We start from the raw sequence: 19548 nt of genomic DNA, 5'->3' as shown, positions 1-19548 counted from the left end.
CCCTCTTATGATAATCTCTAATTAGCATCTATCCTTCAAGGAATTAGAGTTCATCAATGGATACTAAAACTATTGTACCTAATACAGGAAATAGATGATAGTCTACCTCCTCAAATAAAAATAATTAAAACCTACACTTTGACTACCTTCTGTAGATTACCACTCTCAAACCTTGCTTCAAACATCAAAGTATCGTCACAGTTATCCACAGGCTGCTTCAAGGGTGTCCGGTTGCCCCCAACTCGGGAATACACAAAACACGGCTCTTTGTAGGCTGATGAGAGATCATAAAGATGTTCAAGCCATATCTAAAGTCTATAGGCTATTCTGCATAGAGTTTGGAGATACAGTATAACTGAAGTATCACTAAGGGTTATAAATTTTAATATGACACTAACATTTAGGTTTATGTTGGAATAAGAAAGTCTGATTTAGATTAGAAAAGCAATGCCTAAAATAAATTCATGTATTTCTCCCAGTAGAATACATGAGTTCTACTTCTGGTTATAATGAAGTAATTGTTCCTGAAACTGTCTTCTCACTGTAAATGACTATAAAACTGGATAAAAAAAAAATACGAATTAACCATTTCCACACATTCAGACAACACAAAGATTAGCACTACATAAAGTTCTTGAAAAAAGATAAAATGAAATAAGCTCATGTTTTAACTTTAGATTTCTTGGGAATACTTTTTACCTCTTAGAAAGATGGCACTTAAGGATAGCATAACAGTCTTGTTGAGTTGAGGAGGCACAACTGTTGCCTGGGGCTGCTGAAATTAGCACCCTAGGTAATAGAAGAAGAAAGCTACATAGAGGGAGGGCTTCGGTAGTCTACATGGTAGTTGCTTGGCTGAAGACCTGGCTGTACAAGCACAGGGTAAGGTTAAGGAAGACAGGACAGAGTGCTCCTGAGATAGCAGAGGATAAACATTCCGTGATATATTGAAATTCCAACTTATCCAGAATAGAGAGGCTTCACTGAGCACTGCAGGCATTTAACTATGACTCTAGAAAGGTTGAGTATTAGGCATAAAAACCACATTTAAGAGAAGGGTCATGACCTAGAATGAAGGACAAAATAAAAAGAGGTCTGTTTTTATTAAAAAAGTAAACCAATTCTAAAAGGAGCAAAATGATTTGTTAGCAATTTAGCTGCCTACCAGAAAAAAAATTCAATGCAATTTAAAAAAAGAAAACATGTCTTTCACAATTTCCCACATGTGATTAAAAAAATTATGAAGCATACAGAGAATGAGGAAATGTGACCCAATAAATATTTATATATTTAACAGTCCCCAAGATAACTCAGATGGTACAATTAACAGAGAAGGACTCTGAATTTATGATAAAGGAAAAGATAACGAGTAAACAGATCAACTAATAAAAAAAGAAAACTATAAAAAGAATGAAAATTCTGAAAATAAAAAGTACAATAACAGAAATGAAAGACCTACCAGATGGGGTTAAGAGAAATTGAATATTGCAAAAAAAAAAAAAATAGACTCAGTGAACTTACAGACAAATGAATACAATTATTCAAACTCAAGACCAGAGATAAAAAAATAGAACAAAGATCCAGTGAATGTGGAACATAACTAGAAATCTACCACATGTATACTTGAAATTCCAAAGGATAGAAAAGAAAGAATATCATGGAGAAATTATGTGAAGAAATAATGGTTGAAAATTTCTCAAATTTGGATAGGCAGAACTATTAAACTATGGATCCAAGATGTTCAGCAAACTCCAAGCAGTATAAATACAAAGGTAAACAAATCTAGGCAGATCATAGACAGAAGACACAGCATATATAATGTGGAACAATGATATAAATTATGTCTGACTTTTTCTTAGATGTCATGAGATAATGGAACAATATCTTTAAAGAAATAAAAATATTTAAAATAAAAAAATATGAACCACAAATTCTTTATGCCCAGTTGTTTGGGGACTTCCTTCTCCTACAGCTATAGGTCTCGACACCAGTCTGATCTCTTACCCTTTTGTGCCAAGAAGAAACAATGGTTCTGTTCTGTTGACAACTCAGTGTTGTCTCACCATCTCTTCTTAGTCCCCTTTGATTCTGTCTACGCTTTTATAAGATATCTTTTCATTAAAATTTCTTAAATTACATTTGCCATCCAATTCCTGACAAGACCTTGACTGGCTCACCTCAGCTACTTTAATTTTATATTATATCTCATTTAAGTTATGTGTGGAAGTTATAAAGTAGGTTAGCTGGGTAAATATTTGAAATCAAATTGAAAAAAATCAGAGGTGCTTTTCTCACCTCAGTTGTTTAAAAATGCATGAATATATGATTTCTGTAATCGCTTACTACATAGGAAGCAATCCCTGTGAATTCCTCTATTTTGCCAGCTCTTTAAATAAAATACATGTTCCCTGGAAGTTATCTTTAATACATACTCTAAGATATACAAATGTGATGGTGAAACTGTACAGGAGTCCCATACTTCCTGACATTAGGGTTTCAGGAGCAGCAGTTTAGAATACAGGTTGAGACTTCTATGTTTGATCATTAGTACACCTGACCATAAAGCAGAAATTTTTACATTACTGGAACTCTCAAAGTGCCAGTTATTAATCCTGAGTGTTAAGAACACTTTCCTAAGATATAATCTTGGATAGTATTTGTGATGTGGGATTGTTTTTTTTGCAATCCCAAGAGATGCATCAAACCGGCATGAAATGAAAATAAACCATTTGAAAGACTGCATGAATGTGACCTATAGACAGACAGGTGCAGAGCACTCTGCTGGATAGATCTTTGAAAACTGATGTGAAGTTTAATTCCATTTCAATAAAACTCTTCATTCTCATGGTTAGCATGATGCTTCATTGTAAAATAACTGTGCATAAACTGCAGTATGCACCTTCAAGAATACAATTAGCACTGAATCAACATCTGGATCAATATTAACCAAACATGGTTATGGAGTCAGAGATTTCCTGGTAATTGGCAATTTCCACTATCAACAGCAGAACAAATACAACTAATAGATTAGCCCAGACACCAAATTATTATATTTTATCACAACATGTCTCATTATGTACCCACCATCTTCGGCTAGATAAACCACAGTTTCTTGCTTGGAGTTTGCATAAAGGGGTTCCATCTCCAGGCCCGTGGGGATGTACATTGGCTCAGGATTCGAAGGGGTCCAATCTGGAGGAAAAAACCATTATTGGAATATGACTTCAAAATAAAGCAATAAGATTTTATTGTATATTTTCAAATTATTCATTGGTAGATCTAGGCTCAAATCCAGCAAAGCTGGATTTCTCATTAAAAGTAATAATGGGCATGGTCACACTTTAACAAAACCCGTAACATTTTATTTGCACCTTGTGCTCAGTCAGTCAGTCATGTCTGACTTTTTGTGAAACCCATGGACTGCAGCCTACCAGCTTCCTCTGTCCATGGGATTTTCCAGGCAAGAACACTGGAGTGGGTAGCCATTTCCTACTCCAATTTGCACCTTGGTTCTAAGTCATTATATAGTTCACAATTATTTTGTGCCACCACAGATTTAACACTAAAGATTCTATTTCTCCTGGGTGCTTGATGCCTCTCTAACCTGTCTTTGGGAAACTTACTTCACCTCTTTATTATCCCTTTCCATGCATCTTCAGTCTTTTGCCTCCTAATGGTTGCCCCCTAAGCTTGCGTGCACGGTTCAAGTTTCTTTTGTCTCTCCATTGGAAGGGTATCCTTGGAGCCACACCTTTTCCTTTACCTATACCAGCTTTCCTACTCTTCATTATTTTTAGGGCCAGATTTTTGACCATGATCTTTCTGGTTGGGAAAAAAAGACTTCACAGACCAACCACCTCTTGTTGTTCCCACTTTTTAGTGGACAAGAATTTGGTGACTCATTCATTCTACTTATTCTACTTATTATTGGATGCTCTGTGTCAGACTGTGCTTCGCTCTGGGAATAGAAATGCTCCAGTAGAGGGAGCCAGCCTCTGTGATCCCAAATACAAATGAAAGAACTTGGTGATGAGAAACAAGTGTTGCTGGACAAATATGTTTTTGGTGTTATATGTACAACTGCTTTAGGATTTGACATGATGAATAAGGGTCAAGTCTAGCTACAGAAAAAGCACAAAGCAGAATATCAACGCAAATATTCAAAAGTGTACTTTGTAGGGTTAACAACACACAACTGATAACAATAAAGCAAATTAAAATTTAGAAGTGAGGCTCTCATTACTTGAAAACAATCAACTCAAACCAAAATTAACAATGAACTGATAATACAGCACCTGTTTTGAAATTTCGGGGAACTTTAGCTATTTACTTTTTTTTTTTAACCATCTTGATACAAAAAGCTGTATACTCTGACCTTTAAAAAGTACAGTAATCGCATTTTATATCTTCATGCAATATGAAGATACCTTTTCTCACTTAGGTTACAAAGTTATTTTATTTTCTTCTCCCTCTTTTTAAAAGGTTCACAGAGGAATTAACCTAATGTCTGTGTACAAATGGAATATGACTTGCCATCCCTGTAAACTTTGAGACTACTTTAGAAAACCTATTGACAGGCTGTACTCCTTTAACTGTGGTATTTTATTAACAGAAATTCTTTGGGTATTGATTATAAAAGGTGTTCCTTTCCCAAGATCAATTTATGTTCCACTTTCTAATGCTGAATAAAAGGTTCAGAATAAGTGATGAGCTATATCTGGCCCATGGGCTATACTTTATTACTATAGAGCCTGTGTGGATCACAATAAACTGTGGAAAATTCTGTAAGAGATGGAATACCAGACCACCTAACCTGCCTCTTGAGAAATCTGTATGCAGGTCAGGAAGCAACAGTTAGAACTGGACATGGAACAACAGACTGGTTCCAAATAGGAAAAGGAGTACGTCAAGGCTGTATATTGTCACCCTGCTTATTTAACTTCTATGCAGAGTACATCATGAGAAACGCTAGACTGGAAGAAGCACAAGCTGGAATCAAGATTGCCGGGAGAAATATCAATAACCTCAGATATGCAGATGACACCACCCTTATGGCAGAAAGTGAAGAGGAGCTAAAAGCCTCTTGATGAAAGTGAAAGAGGAGAGTGAAAAAGTTGGCTTAAAGCTCAACATTCAGAAAACGAAGATCATGGCATCTGGTCCCATCACTTCATGGGAAATAGATGGGGAAACAGTGGAAACAGTGTCAGACTTTATTTTTTTGGGCTCCAAAATCACTGCAGATGGTGATTGCAGCCATGAAATTAAAAGACACTTACTCCTTGAAGAAAAGTTATGACCAACCTAGACAGTATATTCAAAAGCAGAGACATTACTTTGCCGACTAAGGTCTGTCTAGTCAAGGCTATGGTTTTTCCTGTGGTCATGTATGGATGTGAGAGTTGGACTATGAAGAAGCCTGAGCACCGAAGAATTGATGCTTTTGAACTGTGGTGTTGGAGAAGACTCTTGAGAGTCCCTTGGACGGCAAGGAGATCTGACCAGTCCATTCTGAAGGAGATCAGCCCTGGGATTTCTTTGGAAGGAATGATGCTAAAGCTAAAACTCTAGTACTGTGGCCACCTTATGTGAAGAATTGACTCATTGGAAAAGACTTTGATGCTGGGAGGGATTGGGGGCAGGAGGAGAAGGGGACGACCGAGGATGAGATGGCTGGATGGCATCACTGACTTGATGGACGTGAGTCTGAGTGAACTCCGGGAGATGGTGATGGACAGAGAGGCCTGGCGTGCTGAGATTCATGGGGTCGCAAAGAGTCGGACACGACTGAGTGACTGAACTGAACTGATAGAGCCTGGACTCTAAGCCTTAGCTTTTCCTACATAAGAAATCTCCCCCAATATTAGTGACATAAAACAGTGATTTATTTATCTCAGCTGGGTGATTCTTCTGGTATGGGTTAGGTCCACTCATGTATCTCGATCAGCTGCATGTTTAGCTGGAGGCTGGCTGATCTAGGATAACCTCAGCTCATCTCTGCTTCACTCTCATTATCCAGAAAGCTAGCAAGGAATCATTCCATGTTGGCTGGACAGGGTTTAAGAGAAAGCAAAAGTATATAGTCTCTTGAAGCCTAGGTCAACCCTGGCATGCTTTCTTTTCTGCCACACTCATTCTGGCTAAAGCAAGTCACAAGGCCATCTCAGATTCAAGGGATAGGGCAAAAGTGCACTTCTTCATGGAAGGAGATGCAAAGTGGTATTTCAAAGGGTGAGGATAAATGGATCCCCATGGAGAATTATGGCTACTTTTTAAATTGAGAAAAATTTACATATTATATATAATATGATGTACTCATAAAACTGTACAGTTTAATGAGTTTTAAAACTATGTAATCATGTAACCAATACACCTATCAAAATATAGAACATTTTTTTTTATCATCTTAGAGAGTTTCCTCTTGCCCTTTCCAAGTCAACCCCTACCACTGGTTTCTGTGACTGTAAACCAGTCTGCCTATTCTACAACTTCATATAATTGGAATCATATATAGTCATCTGTTTCTGGCCTCTTTAACTCAGTATAATGTTTTTTGGATTCATCTATGTTGTGTTTACCAGGGTTTTTTTCCTTTTCATTGTTGATATGTATGGCTATACCATAGTTTGGATATCCATTCTCCTACTTCTGAACTAGTTCCAGTTTTTTACTATTGTTAACAAATATGAAAATGAAAATTATATGCAACTATTTTTGAGGACATGTATTTTAATTTCTCTAAACACCTAGGAGTAGAGCCATTGGTTACAGTGTAGATACATATATATTTTTTGTCGTTTTTGTTAAAAAAAAACCTACCAAACCTTTTGTATTAGAATTCCAGTTCTACATTCTATTATTTGGAGTTGTCAGCCTTCTTAAATTAAAAAAAAAAAAAAAAACTGTTGCCATCCCAGATGTAAAGTTCTTACCTCACTGTGATTTTAATTTTCATTTCCTATGTTGAACATTTTTCCATATGTTCCTTAGCCATTATATGTCTCAGTTTAAGCAAAGTTTGCTCAAGTCTTTTGCCCATTTTTAATTAAGTTTTTTTCTTTTTAATATTGATTTGTAATAATTCTTCATATATTCTGCATACAAGTCCTTTGTCAGATATACATTGGGAATGTCTTCTTATAGACTGTGGCTTGCCTTTTCATTTTATTAACTGTGTCTTTTGATTAGAATTTTTAATATCAATGAAGTCAAGTTTATTAATATTTTCATTGTTTCCTTTTTCTTTCTGGAGTCTCTCTACAGTATTGTTGCCTTAGTTTATGGTTATGAAGATATCGTCTGGTTTTCTTTTAGGACTTTAAAATGTTAACTTTTATGTTTAGGCCTACAATCTATTTTGAATTAATTTTTTGTATATTAAGTGAGATAGAGATCAAGGTTTATTGTTTTCTACATGGATCCCAAGTCATTACAGCACAAATTATTGAAAAGAATTTTTCCTTATTCCCACTGGATGGTTTTGGTCCCTCTGTCAACAATCATTTGGTCTCTCTCCAGATTCTATCCTGTTGCACTGATGTATTTATCTTTTTTTGCCAATTATTTGTGCTCACTTTTCAAATCTACCAAAACATACTTCTATCTATAGCTCACATGACCAGAAACAAACCAAATGTTTAAACAAATTATTAGGAATTATACTTATGAAAAGTATAGAAACAAAGAAATATAGCTCAGGGATTTATCACAAAGCAGATACCACTCAGGTCAAGAAATACTATACTGCAGGTATCACAGGTGCCCCACTCATGTCCCCTTCTAATCACTACCTTTAAAGGTAACCATTAGCCTTCCAGTGTAATCACTTCCTATTTTCCTTTATAATTTTCAACTTAAGTATTCACACATATACCTATATATAATATAGTTTATATTTACACAAACATACACATGAAACTATAGTTTTGTTTTGCCTACTTTTGAACTTTACATAAACTGAACTACATAGCATATATTATTCTGTGCTTTTAAACATATATTTGTGAAATCAGTCATGGAATGTGACTGTACTTTGTTCATTTTCATTGCTATATAATATGTAACTATACAAATATTATAATTAATTGATCAGCTTCTACTTGTAATGGACACTGGGGCTCTGCTGGTTTAGGGGTATTATGAACAACAGTGCTACAAACAGCAAGCATATGTGCCCACATTCCTCTTGGATATATACCTGGGAGTAAGGATTCCAGATCGTAGGGCATGTGTAGCTTTAATTTTAGTAGATAATACAAAGCTGTAATCCAAAGTAGTTATACCAACTTACAAACCCACTAGCAGGTTATGAAGGCTGTAGCTGCTCCACATTCTAACCAATGTTTAGTACAAGTTAAAACCTGGTCTCTCATGATTTCTAAGAAACAGTATACTCAGCCTTGTTAATAATCGGAAATGCACCTTAAAACCACAATGAGACACCACTTCATAGTAAGGTTCAGGGATATGTTTACTGGCCATTTGGATATCCTTTTTAATAAAGTGCCTGTTCAAATCTCTTGCCTGTTTTCCAACTGGGTTTTTTCTTTATTATTTGTAGGAGGGCTTTTGTATATTCTAGATGTGACCTCTTTGACAGGTATATATTGCAGACTGTAAATATATAATCCCAGTCTATAACTTGCCTTGGTCTTTTTAAATAATGTACTGAAGTTCTTGACTTTGCTATAGTCAAAATTTTCAAACCTTTCCCTTATGGTTAGCATGTTTTATTCCTTTTTATTAACATGTTCCATTAATAAAATATATTCCATTTTATTCTTTCCCAATTTTAGTATCATGAAGATATTATCCTGTATTATTTTCTGGAAGTTTTGTTGTTTTTAAATGTAGATGTCCATTTACATCTACAACCAACCTGCGCTTGATTTTTGTGTAGAGTAGAAGTGGAGAGGGTTTTCATTTTTTAAATACTGAAATCCAGTTATTCTAGCACTATTCATTGAAAAGACTACCTTTTAATTATTCTTCTGAAGTTTCACTTTTATCATAAATCAGGTGTCCATTTGATCACTTTCCAAAAAACACTATGCTTCGGCTATCACTCTCCAATCCCCAAGCCTTCAAGCCTCTGCTGCTGCTAAGCCACTTCAGTCGTGTCCGACTCTGTGCAACGCCATAGACAGCAGCCCACCAGGCTCCCCCATCCCTGGGATTCTCCAGGCAAGAACACTGGAGTGGGTTGCCATTTCCTTCCCCAATGCATGAAAGTGAAAAGTGAAAGTGAAGTTGCTCAGTCGTGTCCGACCCTCAGCGACGCCATGGACTGCAGGCTTCCAGGCTCCTCCGTCCATGGGATTTTCCAAGGCAAGAGTACTAGACACTAATCAACCATTAATCTACTTTCTGTATATATTTGCCTATTCTGGGCATTTCAGATAAATGGAATCATACAATGTTTGTCCTTTTGTGTCTGGCTTAATGTTTTCAAGGTAAATCCATGTGGCAGCATGTATCAGCACTTCCTTTCTTTTTATGTACAATTAATAGTCCATGTGGATATACCACACTTTGTTTATCCATTCATCCACTGATGGACATTTGGGTTGTTTCCACCTTGGGCTATTATGAGTCATATTGGCATATTAATACTCATGTACTTTTTTGGGCACATGTTTTCATTTCTCTTAGGTATATTACAGGAGTGGAACTGCTGGGTCAAATGGGAACCCTGATACACTTTGGAGAGAAGTGCCAAACTTTCCCAAAGTAGCTGTAAGATTTGAGCATTCTGATTTCACATCAACTTTGTCATCAGATTTTTTATTCTGGTCAGCCTAGTGAGTGTAAAATGGTATGTCATTGCAATATTAATTTGTACTGCTCTAGTGACTAACAGAAGCAGAAGATATTAAGAAGAGGTGGCAAGAATACACAGAAGAACTGTACAAAAAAGATCCTCATGACCAAGATAATCACGATGGTATGATCACTCATCTAGAGCCAGACATCCTGGAATGTGAAGTCAAGTGGGCCTTGGAAGCATCACTACGAACAAATCTAGTGGAGGTGATGGAACTCCAGTTGAGCTATTTCAAATCCTGAAAGATGATGCTGTGAAAGTGCTGCACGCAATATGTCAGCAAATTTGGAAAACTCAGCAGTGGCCATAGGACTGGAAAAGATCAGTTTTCATTCAAATTCCAAAGAAAGGCAATGCAAAAGAATGCTCAAACTACCGCACAATTGCAGTCATCTCACATGCTAGTAAAGTAATCCTCAAAATTCTCCAAGCCAGGCTTCAACAATATGTGAACCATGAACTTCCAGATGTTCAAGCTGGTTTTAGAAAAGGCAGAGGAACCAGAGATCAAATTGCCAACATCTGCTGGATCATGGAAAAAGCAAGAGAGTTCCAGAAAAACATCTACTTCTGTTTTATTGACTATGCCAAAGCCTTTGACTGTGTGGATCACAATAAACTGTGGAAAATTCTGAAAGAGATGGGAATACCAGACCACCTAACCTGCCTCTTGAGAAATCTGTATGCAGGTCAGGAAGCAACAGTTAGAACTGGACATGGAACAGACTGGTTCCAAATAGGAAAAAGAGTACGTCAAGGCTGTATATTGTCACCCTGCTTATTTAACTTCTATGCAGAGTACATCATGAGAAACGCTGGGCTGCATGAAGCACAAGCTGGAATCAAGATCGCCAGGAGAAATATCAATAACCTCAGATATGCAGATGACACCACCCTTATGGCAGAAAGTGAGGACGAACTAAAAAGCCTCTTGATGAAAGTGAAAGAGGAGAGTGAAAAAGTTGGCTTAAAGCTCAACATTCAGAAAACGAAGATCATGGCATCTGGTCCCATCACTTCATGGGAAATAGATGGGGGAAACAGTGAAACAGTGGCTGACTTTATTTTTGGGGGCTCCAAAATCACTGCAGATGGTGACTGCAGCCATGAAATTAAAAGACGCTTACTCCTTGGAAGAAAAGTTATGACCAACCTAGATAGCATATTCAAAAGCAGAGACATTACTTTGCCGACTAAGGTCCGTCTAGTCAAGGCTATGGTTTTTCCAGTAGTCATGTATGGCTGTGAGAGTTGGATTGTGAAGAAAGCCGAGAGCCGAAGAATTGATGCTTTTGAACTGTGGTGTTGGAGAAGACTCTTGAGAATCCCATGGACTGCAAGGAGATCCAACCAGTCCATTCTAGAGGAGATCAGTCCTGGGTGTTCTTTGGAAGGAATGATGCTAAAGCTGAAACTCCAATACTTTGGCCACCTCATGCAAAGAGTTGACTCATTGGAAAAGACTCTGATGCTGGGAGGGATTGAGGGCAGGAGGAGAAGGGGATGACCGAGGATGAGATGGCTGGATGGCATCACCAACTCGATGGGCATGAGTTTGAGTGAACTCCGGGAGTTGGTGATGGACAGGGAGGCCTGGTGTGCTGTGATTCACGGGGTTGCAAAGAGTCGGACATGACTTAGCGACTGAACTGAACTGAACTCAAGTGACTAAAGATGAACATCTTTTCATGCGTTTACTGGCCATGTGTTCTTCTTTAGAGAAATGACTGTTCAGATCCCTTGCCACTTTTAAACTGGGTTGTCTTTTACTATGAGTTATGAGAGTTCTATATGTTCTTTACAAGCCCTTTATCAGATATAATTGTTTGCAAATATTTTCTTCCATTCTTTAGGTTGTACTTTTTTGTTTTTGATAGTTTCCTTTGTAGAATGAAAGTTTTAAGTTTTGATAAAATCCAGTTTATTCATTTTTCTTGCTTCTGTTGCTTATACTTTTCTTCTTCTAACTAAGAATCCATTGCCAAATCCAAGATCATAAAGATTAGCTCTATGTTTTTTTTTTTCTAAAAGCTTTATAGTTTTGGTTCTTACATTTAGGTCCTCATCCATTTTGAATTAATTATTTTTATACGGTGTGAGGTAAGGATCAAACTTATTCACACTGCAAATGTGTGTATATGAATGGCAAAAGCAGATATCCTTGTCTTGTCTTTGATCTTATACGGAAAAGCATCCAGTCTCTGTTCTGTTTCACTCCCTTCACTAATACCACAAGGCTGTGACCACTGTAGCTACAAAAAGGTCTTGAAATCGGGTAAGCTGATTGTTCCCACTTTACGCTTCCTTTCAAATTATTTTAACTATTCTAGTTATTTTACCTTTCCATATAGATCTGTCTATATCGTCAAAAAGCTTTGACAGGAATTGCCTGGAAACTGTATATTAATTTGGGAAGAACTGACACCTTTACTAGATTGGGTTTTGCAATCAATGATCATGGTGTATTTGAGATTTACTGACATCTTCTTTGATGCCTTCCATTAGCATTGTGTAGTTTTAAGCATAGAAGTCTTAAAGGTGTTTTGTTAAATTCAAACCTAAGTATTTAAGTTTTCCAAGTGATGGCAATGACGTTGTATACTGTGGTAGGGGTCTGGATTACACAGATGCATGCATTTGTTAAAATTCACAGACAGATAAACTTAGATTTGTACATTCATTGAATGTAGAATTTAGCTCAAAATAAAAAAAGAATCACAAAGACTGAACTTTAGAGGTGAAATGTAAGAATGGCTACAACTTACTCTGAAATAAATGGAATAAGATGTCCCCTCGTCCAAGGTAAGGAGCAGCGGCTGTGCTTTGCTGGAGCAGCCGTGAAGAGATACCCCACGCCCAAGGTAAAAGAAACCCAAGTAAGATGGTAGGTGTTGCAAGAGGGCATCAGAGGGCAGACACACTGAAACCATAATCACAGAAAACTAGTCAATCTAATCACAGTAGGACCACAGCCTTGTCTAACTTGATGAAACCAAGCCATGCCTGCGGGACAACCCAAGACGGGCGGGTCATGGTGGAGAGGTCTGACAGAATGTGGTCCACTGGAGAAGGGAATGGCAAGCCACTTCAGTATTCTTGTCTTGAGAACCCCATGAACAGTATGAAAAGGCAAAATGATAGGATACCAAAAGAGGAACTCCCTAGGTCATTAGGTGCCCAATATGCTACTGGATATCAGTGGAGAAATAACTCCAGAAAGAATGAAGGGAAAGAGCCAAAGCAAAAATAATACCCAGTTGTGGATGTGACTGGTGACAGAAGCAAGATCGGATGCTGTAAAGGGCAATACTGCATAGGAACCTGGAATGTCAGGTCCATGAATCAAGGCAAATTGGAAGTGCTCAAACAAGAGATGGCAAGGGTGAACGTCGACATTCTAGGAATCAGCGAACTAAAATGGACTGGAATGGGTGAATTTAACTCAGATGACCATTATATCTACTACTGCGGGCAGGAATCCCTCAGAAGAAATGGAGTAGCCATCATGGTCAACAAAAGAGTCTGAAATGCAGTACTTGGATGCAATCTCAAAGACGACAGAATGATCTCTGTTCGTCTCCAAGGCAAACCATTCAATATCACAGTTATCCAAGTCAATGCCCCAACCAGTAACACTGAAGAAACTGAAGTTGAATGGTTTTTTTATGAAGACCTACAAGACCTTTTAGAACTAACACCCCAAAACGATGTCCTTTTCATTATAGGGGACTGGAATGCAAAAGTAGGAAGTCAAGAAACACTTGGAGTAACAGGCAAATTTGGCCTTGGAATGCAGAATGAAGCAGGGCAAAGACTAATAGAGTTTTGCCAAGAAAATGCACTGGTCATAGCAAACACCCTCTTCCAACAACACAAGAGAAGACTCTACACATGGACATCACCAGATGGTCAACACCGAAATCAGACTGATTATATTCTTTGCAGCAAAAGATGCAGAAGCTCTATACAGTCAACAAAAACAAGACCAGGAGCTGACTGTGGCTCCGATCATGAACTCCTTATTACCAAATTCAGACTCAAATTGAAGAAAGCAGGGAAAACCACTAGACCATTCAGATATGACCTAAATCAAATCCCTTATGATTATACAGTGGAAGTGAGAAATAGATTTAAAGGCCTAGATCTGATAGAGTGCCTGATGAACTATGGAATGAGGTTCATGACACTGTACAGGAGACAGGGATCAAGACCATCCCCATGGAAAAGAAATGCAAAAAAGCAAAATGGCTGTCTGGGGAGGCCTTACAAATAGCTGTGAAAAGAAGAGAGGCAAAAAGCAAAGGAGAAAAGGAAAGATATAAGCATCTGAATGCAGAGTTCCAAAGAATAGCAAGAAGAGATAAGAAAGCCTTCTTCAGCAATCAATGCAAAGAAATAGAGGAAAACAATAGAATGGGAAAGACTAGAGATCTCTTCAAGAAAATTAGAGATACCAAGGGAACATTTCATGCAAAGATGGGCTCGATAAAGGACAGAAATGGTATGGACCTAACAGAAGCTGAAGATATTAAGAAGAGGTGGCAAGAATACACAGAAGAACTGTACAAAAAAGATCTTCATGACCCAGATAATCATGATGATGTGATCACTAATCTAGAGCCAGACATCTTGGAATGTGAAGTCAAGTGGGCCTCAGAAAGCATCACAACGAACAAAGCTAGTGGAGGTGATGGAATTCAAGTTGAGCTCTTTCAAATCCTGAAAGATGATGCTGTGAAAGTGCTGCACGCAATATGTCAGCAAATTTGGAAAACTCAGCAGTGGCCACAGGACTGGAAAAGGTCAGTTTTCATTCAAATTCCAAAGAAAGGCAATGCAAAAGAATGCTCAAACTACTGCACAATTGCACTCATCTCACATGCTAGTAAAGTAATGCTCAAAATTCTCCAAGCCAGGCTTCAGCAATACGTGAACAGTGAACTCCCTGATGTTCAAGCTGGTTTTAGAAAAGGCAGAGGAACCAGAGAGCAAATTGCCAACATCCACTGGACCATGGAAAAAGCAAGAGAGTTCCAGAGAAACATCTATTTCTGCTTTTTTGACTATGCCAAAGCTTCTGACTGTGTGGATCACAATAAACTGTGGAAAATTCTGAAAGAGTTGGGAATACCAGACCACCTAACCTGCCTCTTGAGAAATCTGTATGCAGGTAAGGAAGCAACAGTTAGAACTGGACATGGAACAACAGACTGGTTCCAAATAGGAAAAGGAGTGCATCAGGGCTGTATATTGTCACCCTGCTTATTTAACTTCTATGCAGAGTACATCATGAGAAACGCTAGACTGGAAGAAGCACAAGCTGGAATCAAGATTGCCGGGAGAAATATCAATAACCTCAGATATGCAGATGACACCACCCTTATGGCAGAAAGTGAAGAGGAACTAAAAAGCCTCTTGATGAAAGTGAAAGAGGAGAGTGAAAAAGCTGGCTTAAAGCTCAACATTCAGAAAACGAAGATCATGGCATCTGGTCCCATCACTTCATGGGAAATAGATGGGGAAACAGTGGAAACAGTGTCAGACTTTATTTTTGGGGGCTCCAAAATCACTGCAGATGGTGACTGCAGCCATGAAATTAAGAGGCTTACTCCTTGGAAGAAAAGTTATGACCAACCTAGACAGTATATTCAAAAGCAGAGACATTACTTTGCCGACAAAGGTCCGTCTAGTCAAGGCTATGGTTTTTCCTGTGGTCATGTATGGATGTGAGAGTTGGACTGTGAAGAAGGCTGAGCACCGAAGAATCGATGCTTTTGAACAGTGGTGTTGGAGAAGACTCTTGAGAGTCCCTTGGGCTGCAAGGAGATCCAACCAGTCCATTCTGAAGGAGATCAACCCTGGGATTTCTTTGGAAGAAATGATGCTAAAGCTGAAGCTCTGGTACTTTGGCCACCTCATGCGAAGAGTTGACTCATTGGAAAAGACTCTGATGCTGGGAGGGACTGGGGGCAGGAGGAGAAGGGGACGACCGAGGATGAGATGGCTGGATGGCATCACGGACTCGATGGAAGTGAGTTTGACTGAACTCTGGGAGATGGTGATGGACAGGGAGGCCTGGCGTGCTGCGATTCATGGGGTCACAAAGAGTCGGACACGACTGAGCGACTGAACTGAACTGAACTGAAGATATCCCTCGTCTTGCTCCAGGCCCGTAACTTATGGGTTTCTATTAACTTATCAGGCACCTGGGTCTTACTTCAGGACCATCTCACCTAAAGTCACCCACTCTCTCCTCTTTAATAAGATATCTCAGTGGACTAAGGACTATCATCCCATGTTTCACACATATCTGTGATTTCATGTATTTGGTATTTTTTAACTTTTAAGAGAAGGTATGACCCAGCTATGGCTTTCTGAGGCCTTGACACAGTAAAAAAAAAAACTGTAGCTGGACTTTAATTGAATATTATTGAATATTATTATTAGCATCATCAACCATAAGGTATTATTCAATCAATGGTTATAGTACATAAAGATAAATGCAGACAAACATACATGTATGTGCACATACACATACACATACATACATATGAACATGTGAATAGGTAATGTATCTGTTTAACAAACCCCTCTTCAGTTCAGTCGCTCAGTCTTGTCCGACTCTTTGCAGCCCCATGAACTGCAGCACGCCAGGCTTCCCTGTTCATCACCAACTCCTGGAGTTCACTCAGACTCATGTCCATCAAGTCAGTGATGCCATCCAGCCATCTCATCCTCTGTCGTCCCCTTCTCCTCCTGCCCCCAATCCCTCCCAGCATCAGAGTCTTTTCCAATGAGTCAACTCTTCGCATGAGGTGGCCAAAGTACTGGAGCTTCAGCTTTAGCATCATTCCTTCCAAAGAAATCCCAGGGCTGAACTCCTTCAGGATGGACTGGTCGGATCTCCTTGCAGTCCAAGGGACTCTCAAGAGTCTTCTCCAACACCACTGTTCAAAAGCATCAATTCTTCGGTGCTCAGCCTTCTTCACAGTCCAACTCTCACATCCATACATGACCACAGGAAAAACCATAGCCTTGACTAGACGGACCTTAGTCGGCAAAGTAATGTCTCTGCTTTGAACACGCAATCTACACCCCACTAAATCCCATGCTCTATATGCCCATAATGCCCTGTCAAACCCCCAAACAAGGCAAAAATATACAAATACATAGAACTTGGCCATCTACACAATACAAAGACAGCTTAATACACAAGATTGTTGCTGTTGTTCAGTCACTCAGTCGTGTCCAACTCTTTGCAACCCCGTGGACAGTAGCATACCAGGCTTCCCTGCCCTTCACTATCTCCTGGAATTTGCTCAAACTCATGTCCACTGAGAATAGACAGATCAAGAAAATAAACCCCAATCGTACCAATAAACTACTTAGATATTCGCCATTTATATAGACAGACATCTCCTAGATCCCTAGACAACCATTTTAGTCAAAATTCTAACACTAAATCTAACATAAATCACATAAAACAATTATATACATGTTATTTCAGTATATTACAACATGTAAATGTAGCTTAAAGCCTGAAAGCGAGGCACTGAAATCGCCTAGATCACTAACTCTATAAACATACAGGTTTTGTCCCAGTCTATTAGTTTTAATAAAATTACACAATGCAGGCATCAAGCACACTAACATTAGTAGCTCATAACAGCTTGCTTAACCACACCTACAGGAAGCAGCAGTGACAAAAATTAAGCTGGAAACAAAAATTCAACTAAGTTATACTAACAGGGTTGGTAAATCTCATACCAGCCACTGTGGTCATAATGATTAACCCAAATTAACAGAAATATGGTGTAAAGCATATTAAAGAGTAATATAAAACAAAGTTTTAATTAAGCCATAAAAAGCTGTAACTAAAATAAAAAGAGACTACGAAAGTGACTTTATTATTTCCTGATTACACAACAGCTAAGACCCAAATTGGGATCAGATACCCCACTATGCTTAGTCCTAAACCCAAATAATTACAGGAACAAAATTACACGCCAGAGCAGTACTACTAGCAACAGCTCAAAACTCAAATGACTTGGTGGCGCTTCTCACTCCTCTAAAAGAGCCTGTTCTGTAACTGATAAAGCCCGATAAACCTCACCAACCCTTGCTAATGCAGACTATATACCACTATCTTTAGCAAACCCTAAAAAGGGGCAAAGGTAAGCATAATTGTTATAAATAAAAACATTAGGCCAAGGTGTAACTTACGGAATTGGAAAAAATGAGCTACATTTTTTACTTCAAGAGTTTATGTTCACCAAACGAACATTTTTTATGAAAGCAAAAAACCAAAGGAGGATTTAGTAGTAAATTAAGAATAGAGTACTTAAACTGAATAAGGCCATGAAGCATGCACACATCAACCATCACCCTCCTCAAGTATTGTAATAACTTCCTATAATCTAATAGCAAATACTAATCATATGAGAGGAGACAAGACGTAACAAAGAAAGCATACTGGAAAGTGTGCTTGGATAAATCAAAGCATAGCTTAAATAATGCACCCAGTTTACACGTAGGCCATTTCATAATTTATGAATACTCTGAATTAAATCTAGCCCAATACCCTTCTCTATTCTACTAGTATAAGCAAACTAAAATATTCATTCAACATTCAAAGTGTAGGAGATAGAAACTTAATAACTTCTGGCGCTATAGAGAAAATAGGGAGTGATGAAAGAAGCCTAAAAAGTAACAAAAAAACAAAGTTTACCCCTTGTACCTTTCACATAATGATTTAACTAGCAAGCATTAACAAAGAGAACTTAAGTTAAATATCCCAAAACAAGATGAGCTACTTATGAACAGTTTATTAAAACAAACTCATCTATGTAGCAAAGTAGTGAGAAGATTCTAACAAGCAGGGTGACAGCTAGTTGTTCAGGAAAATAATTTTAGTTCAACTTTAAAAATTACTAAAAATCTTTTATAAGTTTTAATGTATTTTTAAATGTTAGTCTAAAAAAGGTATAGCTTTTTAGAAATGGGTACAGACTTATCTAGAAAGTAAAAATAAGCAACTCCATAGTTGCTGTTCAAAAACAGCCGGCAATTAAGAAAGTACTAAAGCTCAAAAATAATTTTATGTCAATAATCAGTAACAAGCAAATCAACTCCTAGATTTATATTGGACTAATCTATTCACTAATAGAGGCAACAATGTTAATATGAGTAACAAGAAGTATTTTTCCTTGCATAAGTTTACATCAGTAAAAATATACTGATAATTAACAGTAAATAAATATTAATAAAACTCAACATTAAACTACTTATCAAACACACTGTTAATCCAATACAGGCAGGCACCCAAGGTAAGATTTTAAAAAAGTAAAAGGAACTTGACAAACACAAACCCTGACTGTTGACCAAACATCACCTCTAGCATAACCAGTGTTAGAGGCACTGCCTGCCCAGTGACAACCATTAACATCCTGATCAGGCCAAGGTAGCATAATCATTTGTTCTCTAAATAAGGACTTGTATGAATGGCCACATGAGGGTTTTACTGTCTCTTAGTTTCAATCACTGAAACTGACCTTCCTGTGAAGAAACAGGAATAACAAAACAAGATGAGAAGGTCTTATGGAGCTTTATCAACAACAACAAAAATAACTAAGCCACCGAGAGATAACAAAAATTTATACCGGTGGACAATTTTGGTTGGGGTGACCTTGGAGAACAAAAAAGCCTCTAAGGGTTGAAAGTCTAGA

At 38.0% G+C, this 19548-nt stretch overlaps 1 protein-coding gene across 5 annotated transcripts in view; it reads right to left on the bottom strand.

The window, feature by feature from the left end:
• The window catches only part of AGBL3 (AGBL carboxypeptidase 3), a 103977-nt gene that overhangs the window by 64176 nt on the left and 20253 nt on the right, over nucleotides 1–19548 (bottom strand). For 3 of the 5 annotated variants that reach the window (XM_069588441.1, XM_069588439.1, XM_069588442.1), the window contains one exon: nucleotides 3085–3192. Coding sequence is in view for 2 of the 5 variants with exons in the window: in XM_069588440.1 (XP_069444541.1) it covers nucleotides 136–274; nucleotides 3085–3192 (247 nt within the window). In the remaining 3 variants the exon portion in view is untranslated. Of the gene's footprint in view, nucleotides 1–135; nucleotides 275–3084; nucleotides 3193–19548 lie in introns of all 5 variants that reach the window. The other 2 variants (XM_069588440.1, XM_069588443.1) reach the window with 1 other exon arrangement.

This window comes from Ovis canadensis, chromosome 4 (assembly GCF_042477335.2).
Source record: "Ovis canadensis isolate MfBH-ARS-UI-01 breed Bighorn chromosome 4, ARS-UI_OviCan_v2, whole genome shotgun sequence".
In the NCBI taxonomy this organism is placed as follows: Eukaryota; Metazoa; Chordata; class Mammalia; order Artiodactyla; family Bovidae; genus Ovis; species Ovis canadensis.
Note: the sequence above shows the minus strand (reverse complement) of the source record. Positions and strands in the feature narration are given on the sequence as shown.